The 25,603-nt window shown below is 61.2% G+C and overlaps 1 protein-coding gene across 5 annotated transcripts in view; it reads left to right on the top strand.

Moving 5' to 3' along the window:
• The window catches only part of PRIMA1 (proline rich membrane anchor 1), a 49,233-nt gene extending 24,085 nt beyond the window's left edge, over window positions 1-25,148 (top strand). For 3 of the 5 annotated variants that reach the window (XM_051826425.2, XM_051826424.2, XM_070065559.1), the window contains exons 4-5: window positions 13,612-13,741; window positions 22,457-25,148. In XM_051826425.2, coding sequence (XP_051682385.1) covers window positions 13,612-13,741; window positions 22,457-22,556 — 230 coding nt within the window. In that variant the 3' untranslated portion in view covers window positions 22,557-25,148. Of the gene's footprint in view, window positions 1-13,611; window positions 13,742-18,804; window positions 18,950-22,456 lie in introns of all 5 variants that reach the window. The other 2 variants (XR_011385024.1, XR_007911819.2) reach the window with 2 other exon arrangements.
• The last annotated feature ends 455 nt before the right edge of the window (window positions 25,149-25,603 follow it).

Genomic DNA, 25,603 nt, shown 5'->3' with positions numbered 1-25,603 from the left:
GGGTTTTAGAGAAGCGGTATCAGGCGTCTCCCGTAGGCTGAGTGACATCACCAGGAGGTCCCGCACCCAATAATGTAATCTCCCTGTCGTGAAATGTGTGGGTGTTCCCACGGAGACGAATCTAGGCCATGAGTAACACACTCAGCTCGGCTAGGATTTTGCAGCCAAATTAATTCTGGCATCAAGATAGCTCTTGGGTTTGGAAATTACCGTACAGAGCTGAGGTCCTACACTGGAAAGGGGCCGCTCCTGCACTCGCTGGAGCCACCGTGGGGCACCGGGCAGTGGCCCCCCCCCCCCACAGTTCTTTAGAAACAAAAAAGGGGCAGCAGTTAGGACGGCACCGGGATGCTGCTTCTCATGTCACAGGGCCAGGATCGAGACCTGGCTCCTCTCCTTCTGCTCCCAGCTTCCTGCTAATGCACACTCGGGAGGCAGCAGATAATGGCCCAGAAACGTGGGTCCCTGCCGCTCACGTGGGAGACCTGGCTGGAGTGCCAGCCTCCTTCCTGGTTCTAGCCTGGCCCAGTCCTGGTGCTGGAGCATCTGGGGTGTGACTCAGTAGATGGGAGGTCTCTCTGTCTGTCTTTCTGTCTCTCTTCCTCTCAAATAAAATACAAACAAATAATTAACACAGATAGCTCCACTCATATGCAAGAATTGTTGAAACGTGATGTGGAATGTGTAGTACATCTCACAACCGATGGCGTCCCTGGGATGTGTGTGTGTGTGTGTGGGGGGGTGTTCTCTCTAGGAATATAAGGAAATATGCACTCTCAAAGGGTACAGAGGAAACTGGTTACAGTAGTGGCTGCCTCTAAGGGGGGAACAGGGTATCAGGGCTGACTCCTAGTGCTCCATTTCCTTTTAGTGACCAGCTTCTAGAAGTCTCTAGAAGTTTCCAGGTTAATAATCAGATTTGATGGTTCAGGGGATTCCAGGATCGTGGCATATCAGCACCAAAAGAGCTTTCGAGACCCCGCCTCATTTCGTGGTGAGGGCTGAGACCAGCACAGACAGGCCTTCCCAAGCCCGGGGGGCGGGGCTGGCTGTTTCCGGTAGCCGTGGTTTGCCAAAGCAGATGGGGGCAGCGCCCTGCCTGGACGAGGCCCCGTTAATGTCCTCCTCAAAGGATGACGATGGCGACCTCAAAGGATGACGGCAGGGACTGGGGTTCAGGGCCCCATGGGCTGGCTTGGGCACTAACGGGCTTGGGATTCCAGGGCAGACTGCATCTTGAAAGACCATGTGAGAATCCCTCCCAGCTCTCTCCCTGGCCCTGCCGCCCGGGTCCTGGTTGTGGAGGAAGCACCCTCGGCCTCACCTGCAGCTGAGTGAGCCCGGTGTCTGCCCGTGCAAGCCCGGGGAAGGCTGGGGTAGGGTGGGATGCTCCTCATCCCCACCTGGGCGGAGACTGCGCTGAAGACCCCAGGCAGTGGTAAAAGCTGTTCTTCAAACGAGACCAAAGCACCTGCTGCTAAAACCCAGCCACAGTGGCCTCGGGTTGGGGGGGGGGGGAGGTGGACTCGGTCAGACTGTCCAGGGCCACACCTGTGCTGCTGATCTCCCCTCGTGGCACTTGTTCTCACGACTGGAGATGGCGACAGTGACTCCCACGGCTCCCGACAGACCAGGAGACTTCATCCCATGATGCATCTGCAGTGTTGCTTGGCAAGTGCTGTTGTCATGATTTTTTTTTTAATTTTACATATTTGAGAGGCAAAAAGAGAGAGAGAGAGAATGAGAGAGCTCCTGTCGGCTGGTTTGCTCACTTCCTAGTGTTGAGGCTGAGCAGCCGGGTCTGAAGCCAGAAGCCAGAAACTTCACGCAGGTCTCACACACGGGTAGCAGGAACCCAACCACTTGAGCCAGCACCTGCGGCCTCCCAGGGTGGCAACGACCGGAAGCTGGAGTCGGCAGCCAGGGCTGGGAATGGAATCCAGGGACTGCAGGGTGGGGGCGAGCATCTTAGCCGCCAGTCTAAATGCCCACTCCGCTGCTATCATCATATTTATGTATGAGCAGATTAAACATCCTCTTCTGGAAGATTTATTTATTCACTTGGAAGGCAGAGTTACAGAGAGAGTGAGAGCGAGAGCAAGAGCGGGAGCTCTTCCATTTGTGGGTTCAATTCCCAAATGGCCAGGGCTGGGCCTGGTGCCTGAACTCCACGCGGGTCTCCCACGTGGGCCATCTCCTGCTGCTTTCCCAGGTGCGTTAGCAGGGAGCTGGATCGGAAGCAGAGCAGCTGAACTTGGTGGCAGCTTAACCCACTGCCCCCCAACGCCAACTCCCAGATTAAACATTCTTTTTTTTTTTTTTTTTTTTTTGACAGGCAGAGTGGATAGTGAGAGAGAGAGACAGAGAGAAAGGTCTTCCTTTTGCCGTTGGTTCACCCTCCAATGGCTGCCTCGGCCTGCGCACCGCGCTGATCTGATGACAGGAGCCAGGTGCTTCTCCTGGTCTCCCATGGGGTGCAGGGCCTAAGTACTTGGGCCATCCTCCACTGCCTTCCTGGGCCACAGCAGAGAGCTGGCCTGGAAGAGGGGCAACCAGGAAAGAATCTGGTGCCCCAACTGGGACTAGAACCCGGTGTGCCGCTAGGTGGAGGATTAGCCTATTGAGCTGCGGCGCTGGCCAGATTAAACATTCTTAATATAAATATGTTGGTCATGAACTTTTCTGAAGCCTTAGGCATTTGCTCATTTGTCCACAGATGATGGGTGACAACCAATGGTGAAGGTCAGGGTCAGCCTGGCAGGTGCACATGGCTCATGGTGGCCATGACTCTGCAAACTACAGGCACCGAATCCTTTGCGGTGGTAAAGTTGGTCCTGGTTCATGTCAGGGGACTTGGTGATCCCCGGCGCCTGGCGTCACGCAGCTGGCTTGGCACTGTTGTACCTGGGAGAGGTCAGGGGGGCCTGCCCTGCCGCGTCTGCTCTTTCCCGAGGGAGCCCCGTTCAGAAAGGGGGCTGGGAGGCGTCTCCAGTGGCCTCTGAGAGGGCCCTATTGTTGGGCCTTCTGCCGGGAACCCGACGTGGTCGGGCGAGGCGAGGCAGAAGGACCCTCCCTGGGCGCACGCCCCCTTCTTCCACCAGAGAGAAATGAGCGTTTGTTCCTTGACCCCTGTCTCTGTGTCACCCTTGCCAGCCATCAGAGAAGGCCAGAGGCCACCATTTCCTGGAAGAGATGTTGGCCTACCCTGCCCCTCCGGCCCTGGGCCCCTGGGCAGCTGAATGAGTTCTTTGTCCTCAGATTCAGAATGAACTGGACTGTGGGTGGCAAAGGCCCATTGTCTGCGCCTTGGCATAGCCGGCTACAGATACCTCGGCTCCTCAGACCCTGTTACCCACAATCCCCCTGCAGCCTCCGAGGAGCAGGGCTCAGACTAGGGGCGCTTGGCTTGGAATTTTAGGATGTTCCAGCCGGAAAGCCACCAAGTGTAAGGTCTTAGGTTGGCTGGGAAGGGAATAGCGCCCTCCTGGAGGCCGAGGGAGGTTCCCACTGTTGGCTGTGCCTGTGTGGGGTGCAGCCGTCTCCAGGTCCCGGGGTCCCCTCGGGTTCCCAAGCAGCGTCTGGTCGTCACGGCTGGGGCTGAGCTGCTGAACAGACTGCAGCGGCCAGGACGGCCCCCCAACAGCACCGTCCACCGAAGCAGCGGCCGCGGCCAGGCCACGGCTCCCACGGGACCAGAGAGATGCCTGAGGGCAAAGGGTTTGAGTGGCAGTGACAGAACCCAGACTGCGTGACCATGGTCTCTAGGGTGAGCTGAGGTCCAGGCAGAAATTCCCAGGCAGGTGGGGGCTGGTTGCCCAGTGAGGCCCCTGCCCTTCAGACCAGCCGGGGTCATGGACATCGCCCGTGGGTGCTGCCATGGCTGGGCTCCCATGGACCCTGGGCCCGGCCCTGGCCCCTGCAGTGGCACCCACCCCACCCCACCGCCCCGTGGTGGCACTGGAAGCCCGCAGCCCGGCAGCTCTGGCTCCTGCCTTCCTTCAGCTCTGGGGCTTTGCCTCTTCGCCCCTTAGCGACCCCCAGTCTCCTCATCTGTACAGTGGCAGCAGTAATGCCCCTGCCTCAGCTCTGCAGAGCAAAGCCACACATGTGGGGAGCAGGTGTGGCAGCACACCTGAGGATCTCACTTTGCAGCCCTGGGACGGCACCAGCCTCGGCTGCCTTTTTGGACAGGGAAACAGAAGGTTTTCCTGCCCGCCCCTCTGGCTGAATCGGCCAGTCAGCCTCCCTGGAGGACGCAAGTGCTCCGTGTCCCTGTGGGTCGGCCGCTGGCCACGCGGGGTCACGAGCACTCGAGTCGGCCTTGTGTAGCTGGGGAAGGGCATTTTAAGTTTGCTGATTTAATGTCAGAGTCAGGTGTCCTGGACAGTGCCTCTCGGGGCCTCCCTGAGATATTTTTTCCTCTTTAATAAAATGGTTCCGTTCCAAAGCCACGGGCATTTCAAGTTTCTTTCATTTTCAACATCACTGAGCGGCAGTAACGCGTCTCAGCCTGGCACCGTCCCTTTGTGGTCCCAGCCTGGCCAAACATCCAAGGTCCCTGCACCCAGCGGCACAGGGCGGTTCGGGAAGGAGTCATCGAGAGCAGGGGGATGTCCCTGGTGTCTCCCTGGGACCTGATCGCGTCTCTTACTTGGTGCGCCAGAGGCAGGCCAGTGACCCCGTGTCTGGGGCTCCTGACGGGCGCTGTCCGCAGTGGATGCCACCTGCCCGAGCGCTCACGCTGAGTCCTCGTGGGAGGCAGGAAGCCACCTGACATCCACAGAGCATCATAGGAGCTGGGGTCTGCAAGGTAGTTACTACAGAGCCGGGGAGGGGGACACCGTCCCACCCCAGGCCATGAGTACCCTCAGGCAGCTCACGCTGGCGTCCCGCGGCCTCGCGGGCTTTTTCACATTCTGGTTTCCTTGTTTGTAGCTAAGGCCCACGCACAGGTGAGTGCCTTAGTGAGGCTGTCTGCGTTTACATAGCCACTGTCGGCGGCACAGGGCAGAGTCCGAGGTGTGTGCGTGGCGTGGAGCGGACTCCTTACAAACGCGCTGATGAGTGACAGCTCACAGGCAGTGGGGCTGGGCTCCAGGGCTCCCAGAGCTTTTTGGACAGTTCTAGAGCTGTAGAGCACGGACCCGCTGTGCAGCGGTCGTGTGTGGCCCTGGGCAGGTGGAGGGGGCGGGGAAGCTGAGGTCTTAGCAGATCTGGGGAGGGAACAGAAAAAAGCACCCAGAGGAGAGGCTGTTGAGAAACAAGGCCTTGCCTTGCAGAGCTGACAAAGGGGCAGATGTGTCCCTCAGTCGCCACCAGCAGCCGCCCGCTGGCCTCGGCTCCGCCCCGGCCTCCACCCGCGGCTTTGCCTGGCGCTGGGCACAGCCGTAGCCCTGCCGTGGAGACACGGCCAGTTCTCAGCTCCCCTTTCCCCCAGGCACAGGACGGCCGAGATGGTCGTTAATAATGCATTGGGCTTTTTAGATGCCCCCGGGAGCTGAGCCTCAAACAGCGCCCTCGACCACAGCAGCTACGCCACGGCCGCCGCGCTGGGCCCGTGCCCAGGACACCAGGCAGAAATAGGGCAGGCGGTCAGGAGGCACAGACGGAAGGGTCCATGGCTCCTCTCGCAGCCTCCAGCCAGGGGGAGCAGAGAGGCCGGGGGTGCGCCTGCTTCCTTCCCTGGCCAGCCTCGGCCAGCCTGGGCAGGATCCTTTCGCGGGGCTGCCTGGCCTGCCCCCGCCTGAGGGGCTCTGCAACACCCCGCGGGACCCCCGTCTGTCCCTCCCCACTCAGTGTGGCCCCAGCTCAGTTTCTCCTTTTAGCCATCTATGGGCACGCGTGGATTTGCTTGCTTAGCTGCGCTGGACTGTGTAGCAGCCACAGCTCGGCCCTGGAGCCAGCTTGCGTGGGTTCCCAAACTCCCCTAGCACAGTTGGGCAGCTGCACTTCACCTCGCCAGTGCCTCGGCTTCCCCACCTGCTCCAGCACCTTGCTAGCTCCCTGGAGGAGCTCCCAGCCCCCTGGCCCTGCACTCACTTCATCACCCACCCTGGGCCCCATCCGACCTGGCCCGTGGCTGCCCCGTGCAGTGGGCCGCTGACCTGGACCAGACCTGCTTTGGGTCCACAGCCTCGAGCCTCACTCCTTCTCTGCGGGAGGACTGACACAGTCCCAGGGGCTTGCACGACCCCCTGTGTCACCCACCCCTGCAGCCCACATTCCGCCTCTGCCACCCTGAGACCCCGTCTGGGACCCTCTGTGCAGGAGCCACCCCTCTGGCTTGCTCACGGTCCTCATCCAGCTCTTCCCCGTCTCCTGGGCCACACCCACCAGCTCATACCCCCTCCGCACCGCCCGCTGCCCAGCACTGCCTTCTGCGACACAACACAGCGTGCTGGCCCTCCTTTCCCTCCCACAGCTCCTCTGCGCTGCCCCAGTGGGCTCCCCCATCCCACCCTGGTGATGGGTCTCAGGCCCCCCCCGCCCCGTGCTTGACCATCAGCTGCAGCACACGTGGCTGAGCCCCCGCCCCCGCCCTGGTCTCTCCCCTCCCAGCCCTGCCCGTGGCCTCTCCGTTGGGGGGCCCAGGCCTTGACTCTCATCTCCCACCTTGGCGACCTCCTCCCGTCTCAGGGCCGGCGCTGACAGTTCCCAGCTTTATGCCCCCATCTGAGCCCGCAAATCCACCTGCGGCTGCCTGCTCACCACCTCCCCACATGTGTGCCAGGCATTTCAAACTTGACTCCTGACCCATGCACCCTGCAAGGCCAGCCGGGGCCCGTCTTCCCGGCCAGTGGGTGGTGGGCACTCAGCCCTGAGTCCTCGGAGTCGCGCATCGCTCCTCTCTGCCACATTCCCGGGATCTGACCTTTCCTCACTCCCGCCATAGCTGGTCCGGTCTGAGCCGCCCCTCCCCCCCCCCAGGTTTCAGCAGTGTCCGCCCAGCCGCCTTTTCCCTTCCCACCCACGCCCCACCCCCACGCACACACATACACATACGTGCACGTGTGCATATACGTGCACATACATGCACACACTTGCACACGAATATGCACACACACACAGCAGCGTCCAGGGAGAGGCCTCAGAAGGTCAACCCTTCCCTCGGAAGGGCAATGAGACCGTCCTGGAAGCCCCAGCCGAGTTCCCGCCTGCCGTCGGATGAGTTTGCGTGACCCCTACACGACGTGAAGGTGCATGGGCTGGAGCCACCAGGCTTGGCTGAGGGCAAAACCCTCCGCCGGCCCTATCACTCCCAAGCCTGGCCTGTGGGGGGAGCGGAGGACGTAGGAGGGGAGTCAGGGTGGGCTGGGCACAGGGGAAAGCAGGGGGCAGCTGAGGGTGTCAGCTGCCGGCTCCTGGGCTGCTTGCACTGTGCAGCTCATTGAAGCCCTGCACCAGCCCAGTGGAGGAGGCCCCGCTGCTGCCCCCAGCTTAGAGTGGACGATGCCGAGATGAAGTCTAGCAGATCGAATGACTTGCCGAAGTCAGAATCTCTGGGTTGGAACTGCAGGTCCTTCTGATTCCAAGCCAACGTGCAAACCAGGGCGCTGCTGTGGTGCCCAGTGGATGCCGGGGGAGGCAGGGCCCCCGCAGGGCAGGGGAGGACAGGACGGGGGTGGGGGGCAGGGGGGTGGGAGGGAACAGCCGCATATCCGGCACCGCTGGCCTGGCTGTGGGGCTGAGAGGGAACAGAGTGTCCAGGTCCCGGCCTGAGGCCGCAGGAGGGCAGAGCTCCCAGGACAGTGAGGAGGGCTGGACAGGAGGCCCCACCCACTGCTGGAAGCTTCCAGCACAGGGGCCCGGTGGTCTAGGGTGGGGGCCACGCTGGGGGTGGGGCGACGCCGCACTGAGAAGAGAGGGGGGCGGGGGCTGTGGAAGCCACAGGTAGAGCAGGGAGGGAAGGGGCGCCCCATCAGCGGAGACGGGGTGGTTGGGCCCCAGCCCCGCTGCACGGGCAGGCACTGGGCTCACCTGGAGCCACCAGACGTCTTCCTGTTCCTAGAACCGGGGGCTTACTTAGAGGTCATTGCGAAGCACCACGGTCTGCTTCTGTACTTGTGGTTTTCCAGGCAGCCCACGTCCTCAGGCCCCTGTGGGGTAGGATGTGCGTGGGCAGCCCCACACCCACGCCGACCCCTGGCACGGGCCTCCCCGTGGGCGCGCTGTGCCCGTGAACGGCCGGCTGGGGCTGGAGAGTCAGTCCCTTGTGTACCGAGACAATGGGGCTCTGTGTGGGGGCGGGGCGCCCGCCCTGTCCTTCCCTGGTGGATTCTGGGTCAAGCCGCCGGCGGGGGCGGGGCTGGGGCAGGGGGGCAGGGAAAGGGTCTTTGACCCCTGAGGCCCCACAGCCTTTGGGACAGTGCACAGCACAGGGCTGCGAGCCCCAGGGCCGCCCTGGGCAGCCTCAGGCCACTGCTCCGCTTCTTTGATCTTCAGTTTCCCCCTTGGGGGGGCGGGGGGGGAGGGGGGAGGGGGTCCACAAGCAAGCTCTGCCCCACCCCCAGGATCTGCGCAGAGCCCCTGGCCCCCCAGGGCAAGTTTTAGGGGAGCTCTCGGCTGCCCCTCTCCAGGCAGATCCCCAGGACGGAGCAGGTGCGCAGAGACAGACCCTACATACCCTGGGGACCGACTGTGCCCTACAGTACCCGGGGCCTGGTGGTGTCACCAAGGCAGAGAGACGCCGCCCAGCCCAGTCTGTCTTTCCCACTGGAAAGCCTGGACTTGGTCTCTGTGGACTGGGAAGGGTGTTCTTGGACAGGAGCCCCTTGAGGGAGCCCCGGCGACCCCCACCACACCAGCCACGCCCATCTGCAGGGCTGGGAGCTGGGCAGACAGAGCTGCAGGGCCCACCTCCTCCCCTGACCTCAGTTAAGGCCGGTTAAGCGCTCCCTCCTCCAGGAGCACTCAGGCAGCCTGGGCCTGGTCACCCAAGACTTGGAACATGAGGACAGCGGCTCGCCCACGGGGTCTCCAACAGCGCCCACCCCGAGGCTGCTCCCAGCGACAGGGTGTCAGGCCAGCAAATGCCAGCCTCTTCAGGTGGCCACACACAGGGCCGGGGGCCAGGATGGAAACGTGATCTTGAACGTGGCCTCCGCACCCTTCCTGCACACGGCCCCGAGCTTGCTTCTGACCTACTTGCCGCTCCTCTGGTTCATTCATCCCCGGCCAGTTCCCTGCTGTCACTCAAACGTCTCCTGGGTGTGGCTTCTCTGGCGCTCTGACGGGCCAGTCATCATATGTTAGGATGTGTCCAGATGGCCTCAGTTGCCGCCCTTCCAGAACGGGCTCACCCTGGGCTCTGCATCACGGGGCCTGCCGGTGTGCACTGAGGGCGGTGCTGAGCAGTTGGCTCCACTCCCAGTGCCCCCAGGAGCGCGGCGTCCGCTGTCTCATTCAATGATCACAAAACCCCCCGGGGGGGCAGATACTCCCCAACTTGTCACGTGCACATCCTCAGGTCCCCAGGCCCCCCACTGCTTCTCCAAACACCGCAATCTCTTTTCCGTGTCCTGGGGGGCACTTCCCACCATGAATACTGACATTTCTGTTGGTGCATGTGTTTATTATCGGCTTCCTCTACCTGTGTGAGCTTGCACACCTGTCTCACCGCCTGACTCAGCTCCGTGCCCCGACTCCCAGGACAGGCTGGGCCCTGCCTGGCGTCTTCTTCCCACGCCAGGAGCGGGCTCTGTCTCAAGGCAGCTCTTGTACCGCTTCTTTCTTGCCTCCCTTGGGGATGGCCGTCTTCTGTTACTTGATGTCCGCTGTTTGGGGCATTGGGTGTGTTTTGGATGTCTCAGGAGGGAGGGCAGGTCTGGCCCCTGTGCCTCCATCCTGGTGGGAGCTTCCCATGGTGCATCTCTTAGCAGAGAAAGCAGAAGCTGGGATCAACAGAACTGAGCCCGTTGCTCTGTGTGCCAGCGCCATCCCCTCTACAGGCGCCACAAGTGTTTACTGCAGACCGCCTGGGGACGGCAGGGGCCGCGGCCCCTGAGATGTCTTGGGCCAGCGCCTGCCTTTCTGTCATGTTGCAGAAACCCGGCTGGAGCAGGAGGCGGTGAGAGGGGAGGCAGAGAGCGCCGGCGGCCTCGTTCCTGCCCGGGGCTTGGCATTCTCGCTGCCTGTCTTCCTGTCTGACCACCTGCCTCTCACACATCACCACCCTCACCCCTGAACCACCTTCGCTCCCGTGGACCGACTTCGCCTTGCACATTAGCATATTCGCTTGTCTCATCTCCTGGAGGCCGCCGGCTCCTTGAGCGAGATGACCAGGTCTTCATCAGCTTTGTGCTGAGCCCCGGGGCAGCTGGCGCCAGGCCTTGTGAGAGCACAGCTTGTGTCTAATTCATCTTTGGACTCCCAGCTCCTCGTACACCGCTGGGCACCAGGGATGCTCAGCGTGTCTGTGGTGGACAGATGGACGGACGGACGGATGGACGAGCCCCTTTGGGTTGCCTGCGTCTCATGGCCTGTCTTGGCGCCTGTGAAAAGAGGTACTGGCCACATCCAGGACACAGGAAGGAAATTCAGGACCAAGGCCCCAGCCTTGGCCACTGAGAAAGTCACTTCCTGCTTCTTAGGGTCAGTTTCTGTCCTCTTGTTGAAGTGACACCCCCAAGCCTCCCCCGGCTCCCACATGCTCCAGCTGGCCCAAGCCGGACTAGATAGGGGTGCACCCTCGGAACTCGGTAGCTGGTTTTCTGAGAAAAACCCGGTGTATCTCTTGCCTTGGCTTCACTCTCCTCCCTCACTTCCCGTCTGTCTGCTGGCCTCCTTGCCCACGGAGTGATCAGTGCCCTGCTGAGCACTGCAGGCGGGGCCCTGGGCAGAACGACAAGGGCGGCTCAGGGCTTTCACTTTCCATTACGTCTGAGAAGGAATCAGCAGAAAATTCTCACTTCATTAACAGAGAAGGGGCGGAGGAGGAGCTGGCACATCCAGGAAGCTGTACCAGCTAGCAGGCGGCTGCCATTTCCCCACCAGGGCCCTCGGTGTGGTCTGTCCGGTGCATTGTCATCAACGGCCACAGCTGCTGGGGTCCCTCCTTGTGGCAACCAAGGACAGCCGTCAGCCCCTTATCTCCAAGTGAGCTTCTGGAGGGCTTACAGCCCCGGCTGAGGCCACACACTGGCGGGGACCTGCCCAGAGCTGTGACAGCCTGAGGCAGCGCCACAGAAGCCAGAGCTGCCCCCCTGGGCAGTGGAAGTGAAGAGGTGCCCATGGGATGGGGGTGGGGGGGCTTGGGTGACCGGGGTTCCTACTCTGCCCATGCTGGCTGCCGCCGTAGGGAAGCTGGGGGCCCCCATTGGCAGCACTGAGTCTCCCACTTCAGGGACACCCCTGAAGACAAGGACTGGGTTTCGTGTTTCGCCGGGAAAGCGCTGAGCGGGTTCCTGCCGGGGAAGACGAGCATCCGGGGGACCCTGACTCCCCTCGTCGGCCAGCTCTCTCCTGCTCTGAATTCTCCGCTCCGTAGCTTCTCTGTGTCTCTGAACACCTGACACTGCCCTGGCTGCAGTGCTAATTCTGCCTGGCTCGGAGCCCCTCCCCACGCCCCCTCCCCGGGGACCTTGCCCTCGTTAATGGGGTCTGAGCGCCCACCCGTTCCCTGGGAAGAACCGATGGCTTCCTGGATCTCCTAGTCTGGCTGCAACAATCGGGTACCACTTCAGGAGCCACGACCTTCTCCATCTTCTCTCCTTCCTTCTGCACAGTGAGTCCGCGGCACAGGCACCCAGTGAGTCAGGCACTCCCGTAGGGCCAGGAATCCCACCCCCAAGGGTTTATCTGGGACAAAGAGGAAAGCACACCTACACCAAGGCGTGTGGGATGTGTTCACAGCGGCTTTGCTCACGGTCGCCCGAACCTGGACACAGCCCGGGTGTGCACCTGCGGGGACCAGACTGGCACCGGATGCCGCTCAGCAGTAAGAAGGAAGGAACCACTGAACCACGCACTGACCTGGGTGAACTCAAAATCACTGTGCTGGCTAGAGGAAGCCAGGAAGCGGAGCGCACACTCGCAATTCCATTTAGGAGACGTCAGGACCCAGCAGTCTGATCCACGGCTTCAGAAATCAGAAAGGTGGTTGCCTCTAGGGTGGGTTTTTTTTTTTTTTTTTAAGGTTTGCTTTCCTAGTGCTCTCGAACTACTTGTGTCCTTTATTAAATTCGTTTTCCCATTTTTATTTAGTTTCATTTTTATTTGACAGTGAAAGAGAGAGATTGTTCATACCCTGGTTCACTCCCCAAATGGCCAAAGCAGCCTGGGCTGGGCCAAGCCAAAGTCAGGACCTGGAACTCCACCGAGGCCTCCCATGGGGGCGAAGGGGACCCAGGTTCCTTCCCGGGATGTGCGTTCGCAGGCAGATGGATATGAAGTGCAGTAGCCGGGTCTCTATAATCCGGCACCCTGATGAGGGAGGCAGGAGCCCCAGACGGTGAACGTGACCGCTGTGCCAAACACGCCCCAGGCTGGGATTGCTGAGAAGAGGCACAGGGAACCCTTCCAGGACTTGGAAACGTTTTGTCACAACAGAGGTGTGGTGTCCACGTTTGTCAAAGCAGATCAGACAGAACAGCAGATGGGTGCACCTCACTGACGTCAGTCAGTCCTTGGAGATTACGATAATAAGGAAGCCATTCATGGTACCCTTTGGGAGGTCATCCCTCAAGGGGCCTGCAACTGAGTGGACAGAGACCAGGGCGTAGTTGGGACCCTGTTGTATATATTCACATCTGAATGACCTGCCCAAAGCCACTGCTATCTGTCCATCACCGCTGCTTCCTCCCTCCCTCAACTCTCCCGCCACACACACACAAATTCCTTTCACAGTTCTGGGCACGGTGGTGTCCAGGCTGCACTGTGGGAACCTGGGCCTCTTCCTGGGGTGGGGGTGGGGGGTCACTGGGCTGCATCTACACCTCTGCTTCAGGTACACCCAACACAGCGTGGACCAAGGCGAGGAGGACAAGTTCAACCCCAGGCCCCCTGTGGATTCAGTAACCATGGGAGGGGCTGGGGGCAGCCAGGGGCAGCCTCATTGTCAGAGACACTCTTCTCCAAATTTCGGCCGTGCCCACAACAAGCTGAGATGGCCACGGGTGCCCACCACATGGGCAGCTCCCAAGAAGGGAGAGAGCCGCCTCTTGCGAGAAATTAGCTTAAGAGCCGGAGCCCGACCTGCCTCCCCTCCCTCCTCCCTCCTCCCTCCCACAGTGTCCCCTGTGAGCCCTGCTGCCCACCCCCACCTGCGCAGGAACCGGATCTAATGCCTCGACTGAGAGGATGAAATGCTCTGTTATTTTTCATGGGGAATTAGACCTGACCCTGCTGGCCGCTAGCTCATGCCAAGAGAGGATGGATGGCCGGGGCCCGGCGCTTAACCCCTGTTCTGAGCACGCCAGGCCTGGCTGGAGGCTCTAGGGGGAGCAGCCTGGCTGGGGGCCAGCCATGACGTCACCTGCTGTGGGTGGGGGTGGGGACGGCAGGGAAGGTCAGACAGGCTTCAGCCGTGATGGATGGCGGTGTCTGTCACGGCCGACAGTCCCACCTGCACGGCGAGCTCGTCTGGGGACACTCAGGTTGCTCTGTGTCTTTCAGCTCCCAACTCTACCTCGTGCCCGGCCGAGGAGAGCTGGTGGTCGGGGCTGGTGATCGTCATCGCCGTGTGCTGTGCCTCGCTGGTGTTTCTGACCGTGCTGGTCGTCATTTGCTACAAAGCCATCAAAAGGTGAGTGCCCGCCCCCCGCACCAGCTCTGAGCGCTGCCGGGCTCCCCCAGCTGGCCTCGGGGCTCCGCTGCCCCCCTGGGCCGGCAGTGCCTGTAGATTTGGGTAAGGACCGCTGAGCACTTCGGGAGCAGCAAGCAGGCCTGGGGAGCCGCCATCCGCGCTCAGCCCAAGACAGCGGCTCCGAGATGCCGCCGTGTTGGCTGTGTTGATTTCTTCTTTGCTTCCCTTCTCGTCCTCTTTGCTGGACTGGTTCAAAGCTCCTTCCAGACATGAAGCCCCATCGTTTTTAGGAGTTTGATTCCACACACATTTGCTGAGCACCAGTTACGTGTCAGGCCCAGTGCAGCACACACACACACACACACAAATTAAAATGTCGCAACCCTCCAAAGGATACCAGGACTTGTTAACAACACAATGTCTCAAGAATTTTTTTTTTTAATTCCCTGGGGTCTGAAGTCAACAGGTCCACATTGAGGACAATCAAGCACTTGGAATATTTAACATTACTCTTTTAATTTCATTTGCATAATTCAAAAGCAGAAAGAGTAAAGTCACAAGTGTGGATCAGGCACAGGGGATGAAGGGCTGTGAAAAGTCAACAGCCCGAGCACGTCCTGAAGCCTGGGAGAGGACGCAGGGCGCCTGGGGTCGGGGCCTGGGGGTGACAGCGCCACCCGGGACCGGCCCCACCCTGAGCCTGTGCTGCCCCGCCCAGAGCCCCCTGTGCTCCCGAGGCTCACACTGCAGACAGTCTCCATAAACAGAGACAAAGGAGCAGGGCACGGCTGTCTAGGGCAGCGCCCGGGCTGCCCCGGGCTCAGATCCGCCCGTCTTCCCTGAGCCATCCCTGAGTTGACTCCATTCTGCAGACGAGGAAACTGAGTCCCTAAGGAGTTAGGGAGCTGCCCAGAGTGACACCATCAGGGACCAGCAGAGTCTGATCAGAGCCCTGGATGGGGAGATGGCCACGCCAGCCCTGAAGGCGGCCCCGTGTCACCCACGTTGGCTGCTTGCTGGGCAGAGGGCAGACCTGGCCCTTCCCGGCTGCCCGGTCTCGGGTGTGCATATGGGGACTGTGGTGAGACGTGACTGTGCCCATCTGAGACCAGCTGACAGACAGAGAGGCACTGAGTGGGAGTGATTTGTGGGTGCCAGACCCCCTCCCCGGGTAGGGCCCGATCCATCGACGGCAGAGGTGGCGGAGGTTGCGGAGGTCAGTGGCAGCAGGTGGCAGCCCGTCGTGGGCACCCAGAGGGGTCACGGTGAATTCTGCTGTGGATCACACAGTACTTGAGCTGAGAGCTGGGGTCCCGGCGGTTGGGGGGTCCCGGGCAGTGCAAGGGAGGATGCCCGACAGCGGCATCTGTGCGGGGCTGCGCGGGCTCGCCCCAGGCTGAACGGTTGATGGTTGAGGAGGCGCTGGGGCTATTGAAGATGCCTGAGGAGGAGCCTGCTCCACCTGGGCGTGGCTGCCAGCCCCAGGCATCAGCATCAGCGGTCCTTACAAAAGTCACCCGGGGCCACCTGTGCCTGCCCCCACTGGAGCTGGGAAGGGCGCTGCTCCAGGGGACAAAGTCTCAGCTCTCACTGGCTGCCGCCCCGCTCCTCAAGGCTTTGAGAGAAGCAGCCTACCGCCCAGGGAGGGGGGGGGGGTAGGCACTTCCAGTGCAGGCAGGGCTCCTTTCTGGTGTGGGGGCATGGGCGGGGCTCCCCCCCAGAGATGTGGTCCACCAAAGGGCTCAGCACCCCTAGCACAGGAGGCCAGGCAGGGGGAAGAAAGGCACAGTGGGGAGCTGGTGAGAGGGGCTGCACCAGGAGCTGTGGTTGTCAGCTGTACAGTGGTTGCAGGTGCAGCCCGGGACAGGAGGGTGGGGAGGAAATGCCCGACCCCTGGGCCAAACCAGAGACTGGGGGAGCAGGGAGGGAGCCAGCAGTGCAGAGAGGAACAGGCCCAGACCGCAGGAGTGCCCCCGGGGACCGGTGGAGGCAGACACAGCCCTGCCTGGCCCTGCAGCTCTCCCCAGAATAAGTCCAAGCTTTCTCGCTCACGGCCGATGCCATTTGGTCAGCAGTCCTTTGGAAACGTGCCTTTTCTCTCCGAAACAAAAGCAGCCCACGGCACTGCAAAACCATCCGGAGGGAAATCCAGTGAAAAACCCCGCTTTTAAAACAGAGCCTCTTACAGTCTCCAGGCTTCCGGGAGGACTTTCCCGGGGTCTCTGAATGTCCCCAACACCACCCTGCCCCGGTCACACCAGCAGCCCTGCCACTAGTGAGGGTGCTCCGTGTCGTGTGTCCCTGGCAGAGGAATTGGGCCAAGGGAGGTTTCTTGAGAGAGGGCAGGTGACCAAGGTGCACCTCACTTCCTGGCTGCCTGTCCCCTCCACCCTCTGCACTGCTGTCTGGTGTCCCCGTCAGGCCTCAGCATAAGGTCCCCTCCAGCCCTGGGGCCTCAGGGTGGCAGGTGCCAGACCCCCACTGAGATGGCTGCTGTCTGGGCTGCCCCTGCCCACAGACCCTCCCTCAGGGGTCTCCGCCCCCCCAGCAGCTCAGGAGCATAAGGGGCAGACCCCAAGACTGAGCCAGTTTGGACAAGTCCCTGTCTGGGCCCTGTGCTTAACCCTCAGACCTTCCTCCAACAACCCAGACAGAACACACACGGCGCGGCTGCCGGGCCCTGTGCCTCTGCTGCAGTGGGTGGCGGGGGCCAGGTGTTGTCTCCTGCACGAGAAGGAATTCAAGGACCAGACGCAGGTAAAGGTCAGCAGGGAAGCAGGTTTATCTGTTCACCCTGGAAGGAGGGCGGCCATGCTCTGGAGAGAGCTGCACTGTCCGAGGCTCAGGGCTGTCCGTTTATATCATCTGGGGGCACGGAGGGTTGAGTCTGCAGTGGGGTTTGGTTGAATATTCATAAGGGGTGGGCTCAAGTACTACTACCCATCCCTTACTCTATTTTGGAGGTCTCAGAAGTGTCATGGCGTCAGGTGCATGATGGGAGTAGGAGTGTCAGCCATGGTAATTTTATTATAATGACATGATAATGAGCTTGGGAGGCTGGTGGCAGCCTGGTTGGGCATTTTCGGCCAGTGCTGGTTCTGAGTACCAGTTTCCTGGCAGCTGCAGTTGTCTGCTGCCTGGGAAGGGGGCGATTTGGGCAGTGCGGGTGGGGGCTACAGCCCAGGCAGGGAGGGACCTGTGGCCGCAGCTTCTCCTCGCTGGTGACCTGTGTCACCTCCGAGCTCGCAGCTCCCAAGGAGGTTGCTGGGAGCTGCCAGGGAGGAAGTTGGAGACGCAGGCACAGGTGGTGACTGAACAAGGAGACCAGGGCCCTGGGCAGAGCGCGTGGCCACGTGCCTGACCACTGCCACCTGGTCCTGGAGGGAGAGGGCTGGGGGCCGGAAATTGGGCCACGGCTTCTCACAGTGGCACCGTCAGTGGTCAGAAAGTTTTTCTCTGGCTCCTCACCAAGTCTGGAGAAGGCTGCAGTCTAAAGGGGACCCTCACTGTGAAACTGTGTGTGTGGGCTCATGTGCGTGTGTGGGGGTTCATGTGCATATGTGTGGGTTCATGTGCGTGTGTGTGTGTGTGTGTGGGCTCATGTGCGTGTGTGTGGGTGTGTGTGGGTTTATGTGCGTGTGTGTGGGTGTGTGTGGGCTCACATGCGTGTGTGTGTGGGTTCATATGCTTGTGTGTACGTGTGTGGGCTCACGTGTTTGTGGGTGTGGGTTCATGTGCGTGTGTGTGGGTTCATGTGCATGTGTGTGGGTGTGTGTGGGTTCACGTGCGTGTGTGTGGGTGTGTGTGTGTTCATATGCTTGTGTGTACGTGTGTGTGGGCTCACATGTGTGTGGGTGTGGGTTCATGTGCGTGTGTGTGGGCTCACATGCATGTGTGTGGGTGTGTGGGTGCGGGTTCATGTGCATGTGAGTGTGTGTGGATTCATGTGCGTGTGTGGGTTTACATGTGTGTGTGTGGGTATGAGTTCATGTGTGTATGTGTGTGTGGGCTCACGTGCATGTGTGTGGGTGTGTGGGTGTGGGTTCATGTGTGTGTCTGTGGGCTCACATGCATGTGTGTGGTTTCACATGTGTGGGGGGGTTCACATGAATGTGGGGGGTTCACATACATGTGTGCAGGTGTGTAAATGTGTAGTCGTGTGGTATGTAATGACATTTCAATGACAGGCCGTGTACTCGGCATGTGAGAGGGTTTCACCTGGTGATGCTGTACTCTGTGACATTTGCACAACGATGGGCTCACCCAATGGCACCTTCCTTAGGTGTGCCGACCTCATGCAGTGAAACGTGGCTGTGTATAGGGAGGTCTGGGGGTGAGGTGTGCGTGTGTGTGTGCGCTGTGTATTTGCACATGAGTTGTGTGTATGGGTTAAGTGATGTATAGGGGTGTATATGCTTATGTATTGGGCGTGTGTGTGTGTGTGTGTTATGTATTTGAACTTGTCTTGTGTGTTTGGGTTAGGTGATGTATAGGCGTGTATATGCATGTGTGTTGGGCGTGTGCATGTTTGTGCATGTGTGTGTGTGCATTATGTATTTGCACATGTGTTGTTTGGGTTAAGTGTTATATAGGGGTGTATATGCGTGTGTGTGTGTGTGTGTGTGTCTGGGGTGTGGGTGCGTCAGGGCGGGCAGTGAGGAGGACGAATGCCGTTGGTTGAGAAGAGTTGGGGCCTTTGGCCGTCCCGTGGCTGACGGCAGCCCTCCCCCCCAGCACATGGGGCAGCCGGGCGGCTGGCAGCCCTCCCTCCTCTGGCTCCTCAGGCGGTTCTCCGCCCGTGGCTCCGCCAGCAGAGCCGCAGCTGAGGACGTAAGCTGTCACGTCACTGGCAGCCAGGCCCAGAGGGGTGCCCCGGCCTTGGCCCTGCCTGTCCAGCCAGCAATGCCGGTTTAGGCTCGGTCCCTGCACTAGCAGAGAGAGAACCTGCTGCTTGCCTCGCCCACCCGCCCGCGGGTGGGAGTCCTGGGAGGGGCCGCGTTCCTGCAGATGAGAATCCTGGGCACAGCCACGGAGAGGCTCACCTACCTTTCTCTTGGTTTTAGGAACCAGGCCATTTAGGCGCCCTCGGTGGCCACGAGGGCCGGGACTGGGGTGGAAGGGCTCTCCGTGGCTTCACGGGACCACAGCCATGGAGCCAGGCTGGGGCCCGCAGCACTACCGTTTCTGAAGCTCACAGGCGCGTGTTAGGTAGGAATTCTGCCCACGGCAGAGCCTGGCTGCCAGGTAGTGGAGCAGCTCCCACGGACCCCTCGGCGGCAGCAGCGCTGAGAGCTGCCAGCACTTACTGGGTGCTTACTGTATGCCCGACACTCGACTAAGCGCTTGACCCATATTAACATGTCTAATCCCCCCAGCAAGCTTATGGAATGGACACTGGTATCGTGCCCATTTTATAGGCAAGGAAACTGAGGCATAAAACGTTATGTGGCTTGCCCAAGGTTTCATAGCCAGAAAGTGCAGAGGCCACTTTAGCTGAGCTGTGACATCTGCCTCCTAGCTCGGGGCAGGGTCTCCCTGAAGGCAGTGCCTGTGCAGGGATGTGGGTGGGTGTGCAGGGGGAGGCACCTCCCGCTCTCAGCACTATCTGAGCTTGGTACAGCCCAGGGAGGCTTTGGGAGGGGGTGAGCTGCTGTGCAGGGAGCAGAGTGGTTGGGGACCCAGCTGTGCTGGGGGAGGGGAGCACTCCCTGTCCTCATCTCAGGGAGCCCTTGGGACAGGGCACATTGCACACAGCCCAAGGCACCTTTGCCGGGAGGAGCCCTGCCCGGAACCCCGCTGGCTCTCGGGTCCAGAAGCTGGAGCAGCCTAGGAGGCACCGGGACCACTGGCTTCCGCACTTCAGAGCCACCCCTTCCAGTAGGCCTCCCCAGGAGTCCCCCGGAGGGGTCTGACAGCAGCCTAGCTTTTAGGACCTTCCTTCTTTTGCAAAGCAAATCCTGCTGTCTTCTCCCTCCCTCTTTCCCCTCAAAAGAGCAGAAATGTTGGTCCTCCAGGATTTGCCCCTCTAGAGGGGAGCTCATGCCCCCTTCGGCTCCTCTCTGCCCTCCCCTGCACCTGCTGACCCCGCCCCACCTGCACCTGCTGTGGTGGGTTTTCCAGACTACACCCAAGGTTGAATGTTGACCCCGCAGGAGTGCCGCGTGGGCTTGGGCCCTGAGTGTTTAGCTGTTGAGAGTCTCTGGTGTCCTGGTGCTGATGTCCGTTCTGCCCCTGAATATCGATGGTAAAAGCAGGAATCCCACCCGAGTCCCTCGGCCTCGTGGTGGGGCAGCGACAGGACCTCGCAGTAAGGAGAAGCCCCCGCCCCAGCCTCCCAGGCTCTGCAGATCCGCGGTCACGCCCACCCAGCAACATCAAGCGGCCTGAGCTCTCTGGGAAGGCGGGGGGGGGAGGGGGAGACAGGCAGGGGGCTGCAGGGGACCGAGGGTGAGGAGGGCTCGGGGCAGAGAGCTGGGCTGCAGAATCCATCATTTCCCAGACCGTCTACGGGGAAGCGTCTGGGTGGGCCTCTTGGACCCCACACAGATGGGTGATGGGCAGGATTAGAGAGAATGGGGCGGGCGCTGCAGGATTTCCAGAGCTTAGCTGTGGGGGTTGGGCGGTGAGCAGTGCTGCTTTGAAGGTAGCCGGTGGGACCAGGACACAGTGGTGGGAGCCCCCCACAAACCAGCCGGGGGTCCTTGGGCAAGTCATAGCCTCCCTAAGCCTCCGCTTCCCTGTGAAAGGAACCTCCTAACCCCAGGCCCAGCTTCCTGGGGGGACCACTGGGACCGTGCCCTGCACCTCTGTCCAGAAGATGTCATGGTGGTGGGCGTGGCCACCCCCGTGCGTGCCCTCAGGGTTCCGCTCCCCCATTCTGTGTGTCTACGCTTGTGCCGCCAGAGGAAAGAGTTAACAGACCCTCGGCAGGCCTGGTGGTCCCAACCGCGAAACTGCTGATCCTTCCCCCGCCCTCCCCAACTAACGCAGACAAGGCTTTCTCCCACGCGCCGCACACGTGCCGTCAAGGAGGACTGGAAATGCCCATGGCCCGTGGGCAGTGGGTGGCCCCACAGCAGTGTGGGGCGTGGCATTGGGGGGCACAGAGTGCTCAGGCAGACCAGGGCGCCGCAGCCCCTCGCCCGGGGCCCGGGGAGGCCTTGGATCTGACCTGGCCCGGAAGTAACTCTGTGGTTGCAGGCCCTCCCAGCCTCATCACCCTCTGTGCACCGCAGGGAGGGCTCTTGGGGTGACGTGGCCTCTGGGGTGAGCTTCAAATGGCCAAGGCGAAGTGTCCCAGAACTACTGGGTGTGCTCAACTTGGGGGCCCTCACCACCACCGTCAGCCTCCATCACTGCCGCCATCCACCCAACCATCACCACCACCATCACCATCACCACCACCATCACAGCCCAACCATCACCATCACCACCACCATCACAGCCCAACCATCACCATCACCGTCACCAGCTCCACCCCATCACCACCCTTCACTACCACCACCAGCATCACCACCTCCATCACTGCCCAACCATCACCATCACCACCACCATCACAGCCCAACCGTCACCACCGCCATCACCACCTCCATCACTGCCTAACCATCACCACCACCGTCAGCCTCCATCACTGCCGCTGTCCACCCAACCATCACCACCACCACCACCACCATCACCACCCCATCACTGCCCAACCATCACCACCACCACCCATCACCACCACCATCACCATCACCACCTCCACTCCATCACCACCCAACCATCACCACCACCGTCACCTCTACCCCATCGCTGCCTAACCATCACCATCACCATCAACCTCCACCCCATCACCACCCAACCATCACCACCACCACCACCATCATAGCCCAACCATCACCACCACCATCACCTCTACCCCATCACTGCCCAACCATCACCACCACCATCACCATCACCACCTCCATCACTGCCCAACCATCACCACCACCATCACCATCACCACCACCATCACCACCCAACCATCACCATCACCATCACCGCCCAACCATCACCACCGCTGTCGACCACGCCTTGTCCACTGCCGTCACTGTCATTAACACCACCACCGGCACTGCCACCGTGCCCTGTCCCATCACTGTGACACCACTGCCGCCACCGTGCCCACCTTTCCCACTGTCGGCATCGCCATGGACACCAGTCCCTCTACCACGGTGCCAGCGTGATCGCCCTCCCTCGCCTTCATCGCGTTTTCCGTCCGTCTTTGACCACACAAAGGCGAGGCCAGAAAACGCCCCCACTAGTGCCCCACTTCCCTTCACCACGTACACCCCCAGATAGTCCGCTCCCTGCCTGCCTGCCCACCTCAAGGGGCTCACTTAGAGCCGGATCTTAGGAGGCTGACCAGACACTGGTGCACGCAGACCAGTCACAGGTCACGGCTGCTGCCCGTGGCTCTGTTCCCGTGTCCCTCTGCCACAGTCCCCTGTGTCCTGGTTCTCCTGGAGATTGCGTGGCCATCCTGGACAAGGTCACCCCAGCCTCTGACTGACCCCCAAGGACCAGCAAGAGCCCCAAGGCCGCTCACCCTGGGCACGCCTGGTGGGCTTCCTTCTGGGGCTCTTGCTCTGGCGGGGTGTGGAAGCCAGCCCGGAGGCCACCCCCCTGGCCAGCCCCGGAACTAACGGTGTCCCTGCTCCCTCCCCCTCGCCCTGCCTGCTCCTGGGCGCCTTCCAGGAAACCACTGAGAAAAGACGAGAACGGCACCAGCGCTGCGGAGTACCCCATGAGCTCACAGAGCAGCAAAGGGGTGGACGTGAACAACGCCGTGGTCTGAGTCTGCGGCTCCGGCACCGCTGGCCGGAGGGGCGGCGTGGTGGCACCAGCGGACACGGGAAAGCAGGTGGACTTGAGCTGACCCTGGGCTTGTCCAGGACTTCGTGGAGGAACCGTCTTCCCAGGCTCGCCCTGGTCGCCTGTGGGCAGGGGCGGCGCCCACACCAGGCTGAGCCCAGTTCCCCTGCATGCCCCATGCCCCACCTTGTCCACGTCTGATCCTACGCCTGTCCTCGCAGCTGCTGTCTGAAGCCTGGCTCTGGTGAAGGCAGGAAGCCCCTCTGCCTGCTGGAGCCGAGGCATCCCGGGCAGCCAACAGGAAGCCCGCCCGGGGCTCCCTCCCCTGCCTGGAAGCCTGTCCTCCTCCAAGAAGCCCACCTGCTTCCCAGTCGGTGTTCCCAACAAAAGCCATTGGCACAGCCATGAGACAGACACCCCCTTCAAAGGTGCTCCCCACACATCTGCCGTCACCCACCCCATCCGCTGCAGGGCCCGCCTCCTCCTCTCGTCCCTACCCATGCCCCGGCGGGCCCTTGGCTCCAGAGCCTGCAAACCGCCCCCCTCCCACCCCAGCAGACCAAGGGACTCTGTTCACCGAACCCTGGCCAAGGGTGGCCCTGGAGGGGCAGAGCCCGAGGCCCCCTGCCTGCCCTGCCCATTTCCACCCTGACCCCGGAGGAAGCTGTACATCCACACGAGCCAGGCCCTGGAGGCCACCACCTGTGCCAAATCCACCGGGACCCTCGGTGCCAGCCCCACCGGCCCCGCACTTCCTCCCCACCACGCTTCCTAAGGCCTGGCTGTGGTCCTCAGCCCCTCTCCCCAGAGGGAGGTGGGGCGCTTCCCCTTGGACGAGAAAGTGTCTCTCAGGAGTGGGGGGAGGAAGGGAGGGCCTGAGCCCCTGTTCCCAGCGGGCAGGCGCGGCCCTGGGGTTTTGTGGGCCCTGCCCTGGGACTGCCCTCACCACCCCACACCCTTGATGGGGAGGAACCGGACACGCTGAATCATGGTGCTTGGTGCGCTGTGGGGGCTCTGCCAGGTGGGCCCGGGTTGGGGGGAGGGGCTCCTGGGGCAGGGGTGGGGCTGCAGGTGAGACTCCAATCCAGGTGAAACGGAGGCTGGAAAAGCACCCCACCGGGCTGAGTCTCCAGATGCCAACGCTGCTGAGTCCTAGTGCCCAGAGCTGTCCGTGTGCGCTCCCTGCGGCCAGGCCAGGCCAGCGTGCGTCCTCCCGTGAAGGGGCTTGTCTCCTCGTCGCTCTTCTGCTGTCTGAGGACTTCTCCAAGGCTTGAACCTGAGTTCCTCTCCCAGCCCACCTCAGCGTTGCCCCCCCCCCGACAGCCCTGGTGGGGGGCGCTCTGCCCCGCCCCTCCCCCCCACTCTGGTGAGTTGTGCTGTCAGATGCAGCACCAAGCAACACACAAGCCAGGGGCTGTGGGCAGGGCGGGGCGGGGGTGCGGTGCCCCACCCCAGGGCACCCCCACACCCATGTCCTCAGCCCCCTGGTGCCTGTGAGCCCCCTGCCTATGCCCTAAGCAGATATCTGGGCAGGACCCCGCCCCTAATCACACTCCCACCCTGGGCTTCTCCCTCTGCCTGGGGCTGGCCAGAGTTCAGGGGTCCTCTAAGGGACCCCAGTTGGGAGGGGCAGCCCCAGGGGGACTGGGGCCCACACATTCCCCTGCCCACCCCAGCCCCCAATACTTCCATCCCTGGCTGCACCTTGGGGCCCAGACTCTGCAACGGGCCTCAGCCTCCAGACCAGGTGGAAAACCCCAGCCGTGCCATCCACCAAGCTTTGGGGCTGCACCCTGTTCCCGAGCCACGGACACTCCAACTGACACGGAAGCTCTCCCTGTGGGCTTGGAAAACCCCTACTCACCCATAGGAAACCCACTGGAGAGCACCCCACCCCCACCCCGCCAGCCCCAGGGCAGCCACGGAAGCTCAGCTCAGGCCCAGGGCGAGAGGCCCAGCAGACTCTCAGCTTCCAGAACCCACGCACACACAAAACCACGAGGACCTAGAATGTGAGCTTAGGACTTGGAAACGAACCCCAGCCCCTAAACACGGATCCATGCTCCGATCAGCTCAAGGTCAAGAATGAAAGGCACGTCCCTTCTCTGCGTTTTCTCCCTGCCGTCTCAGAGTTGACCTTGGCTTCGGAACTCAGTGGCGTATGGGGTGCCCAGGGTGTTCAGGTGTTCCTGGGAAGCGTGTAAGAGAAGTTTTGGAAGACTGATAGGTGTAAAAATATAGACGTATATTATATATAGTTATATATATTTAAAGAGATCTCTATATCTATAGAATTATTGTGCACTCTGCATCTGTACTAAGTGTGGCTTACACAGCCCGGGTAGGGCGAGGCCCGGAATGCATGGGCGTAAGCGCCCCGAGACCTTGTGCACGGGACGGGACAGGAGCCACGGGTCGATGCCGTCTCGACGCCGTCTGGTTGGCCGGCGCATCATTCATGTCGGTTTCGTGCACACGCAGGGCCGGCAGTGGGGAATGTGCCGTTGCTCCTGCTTACACAGAAGAAAGCACCATGACTTTTTTATTTTCAATAAAAATATCCTTATAAGATGGCCACCGGTTGTCGTTTGTGGTGGGTGTTTGGCCCTGGGCATGGGGTGGACTGGAGAGGGCAGGCCAGGGTGGGGGCGGGGTCCTTCACTGAGGTTCTGCCTCAAATCCAGGGCGGGGCTGGACACCTCGTGTGCATTTTTTTGTAAAAGATGTATTTGTTTATTTGAAAGAGTTATAGAGAAAAAGATTGGGAGAGAGAAAGGTCTTCCATCCGCTGGTTCACTCTCCAGATGGCTACAATGGCCAGGGCTGGGCCATCTTCCACTGCTTTCCCAGGCACATTAGCAGGGAGCTGGACTGGATGTGGAGCAGCTGGGACTTGAACTGGTGCCCATATGGGATGCCGGTGTTGCGGGTGGTGGCTGTGCCTCCCTATGTCACAATGCCAGCCAGCCCTGATGTGCTGTGTGCACTCTCTGTGTTGATACCCTAACACCTCCAGGGCAGTGTTCATAG

The sequence above is a fragment of the Oryctolagus cuniculus genome, chromosome 20 (genome assembly GCF_964237555.1).
Source record: "Oryctolagus cuniculus chromosome 20, mOryCun1.1, whole genome shotgun sequence".
Classification (NCBI taxonomy): domain Eukaryota; kingdom Metazoa; phylum Chordata; class Mammalia; order Lagomorpha; family Leporidae; genus Oryctolagus; species Oryctolagus cuniculus.
Note: the sequence above shows the minus strand (reverse complement) of the source record. Positions and strands in the feature narration are given on the sequence as shown.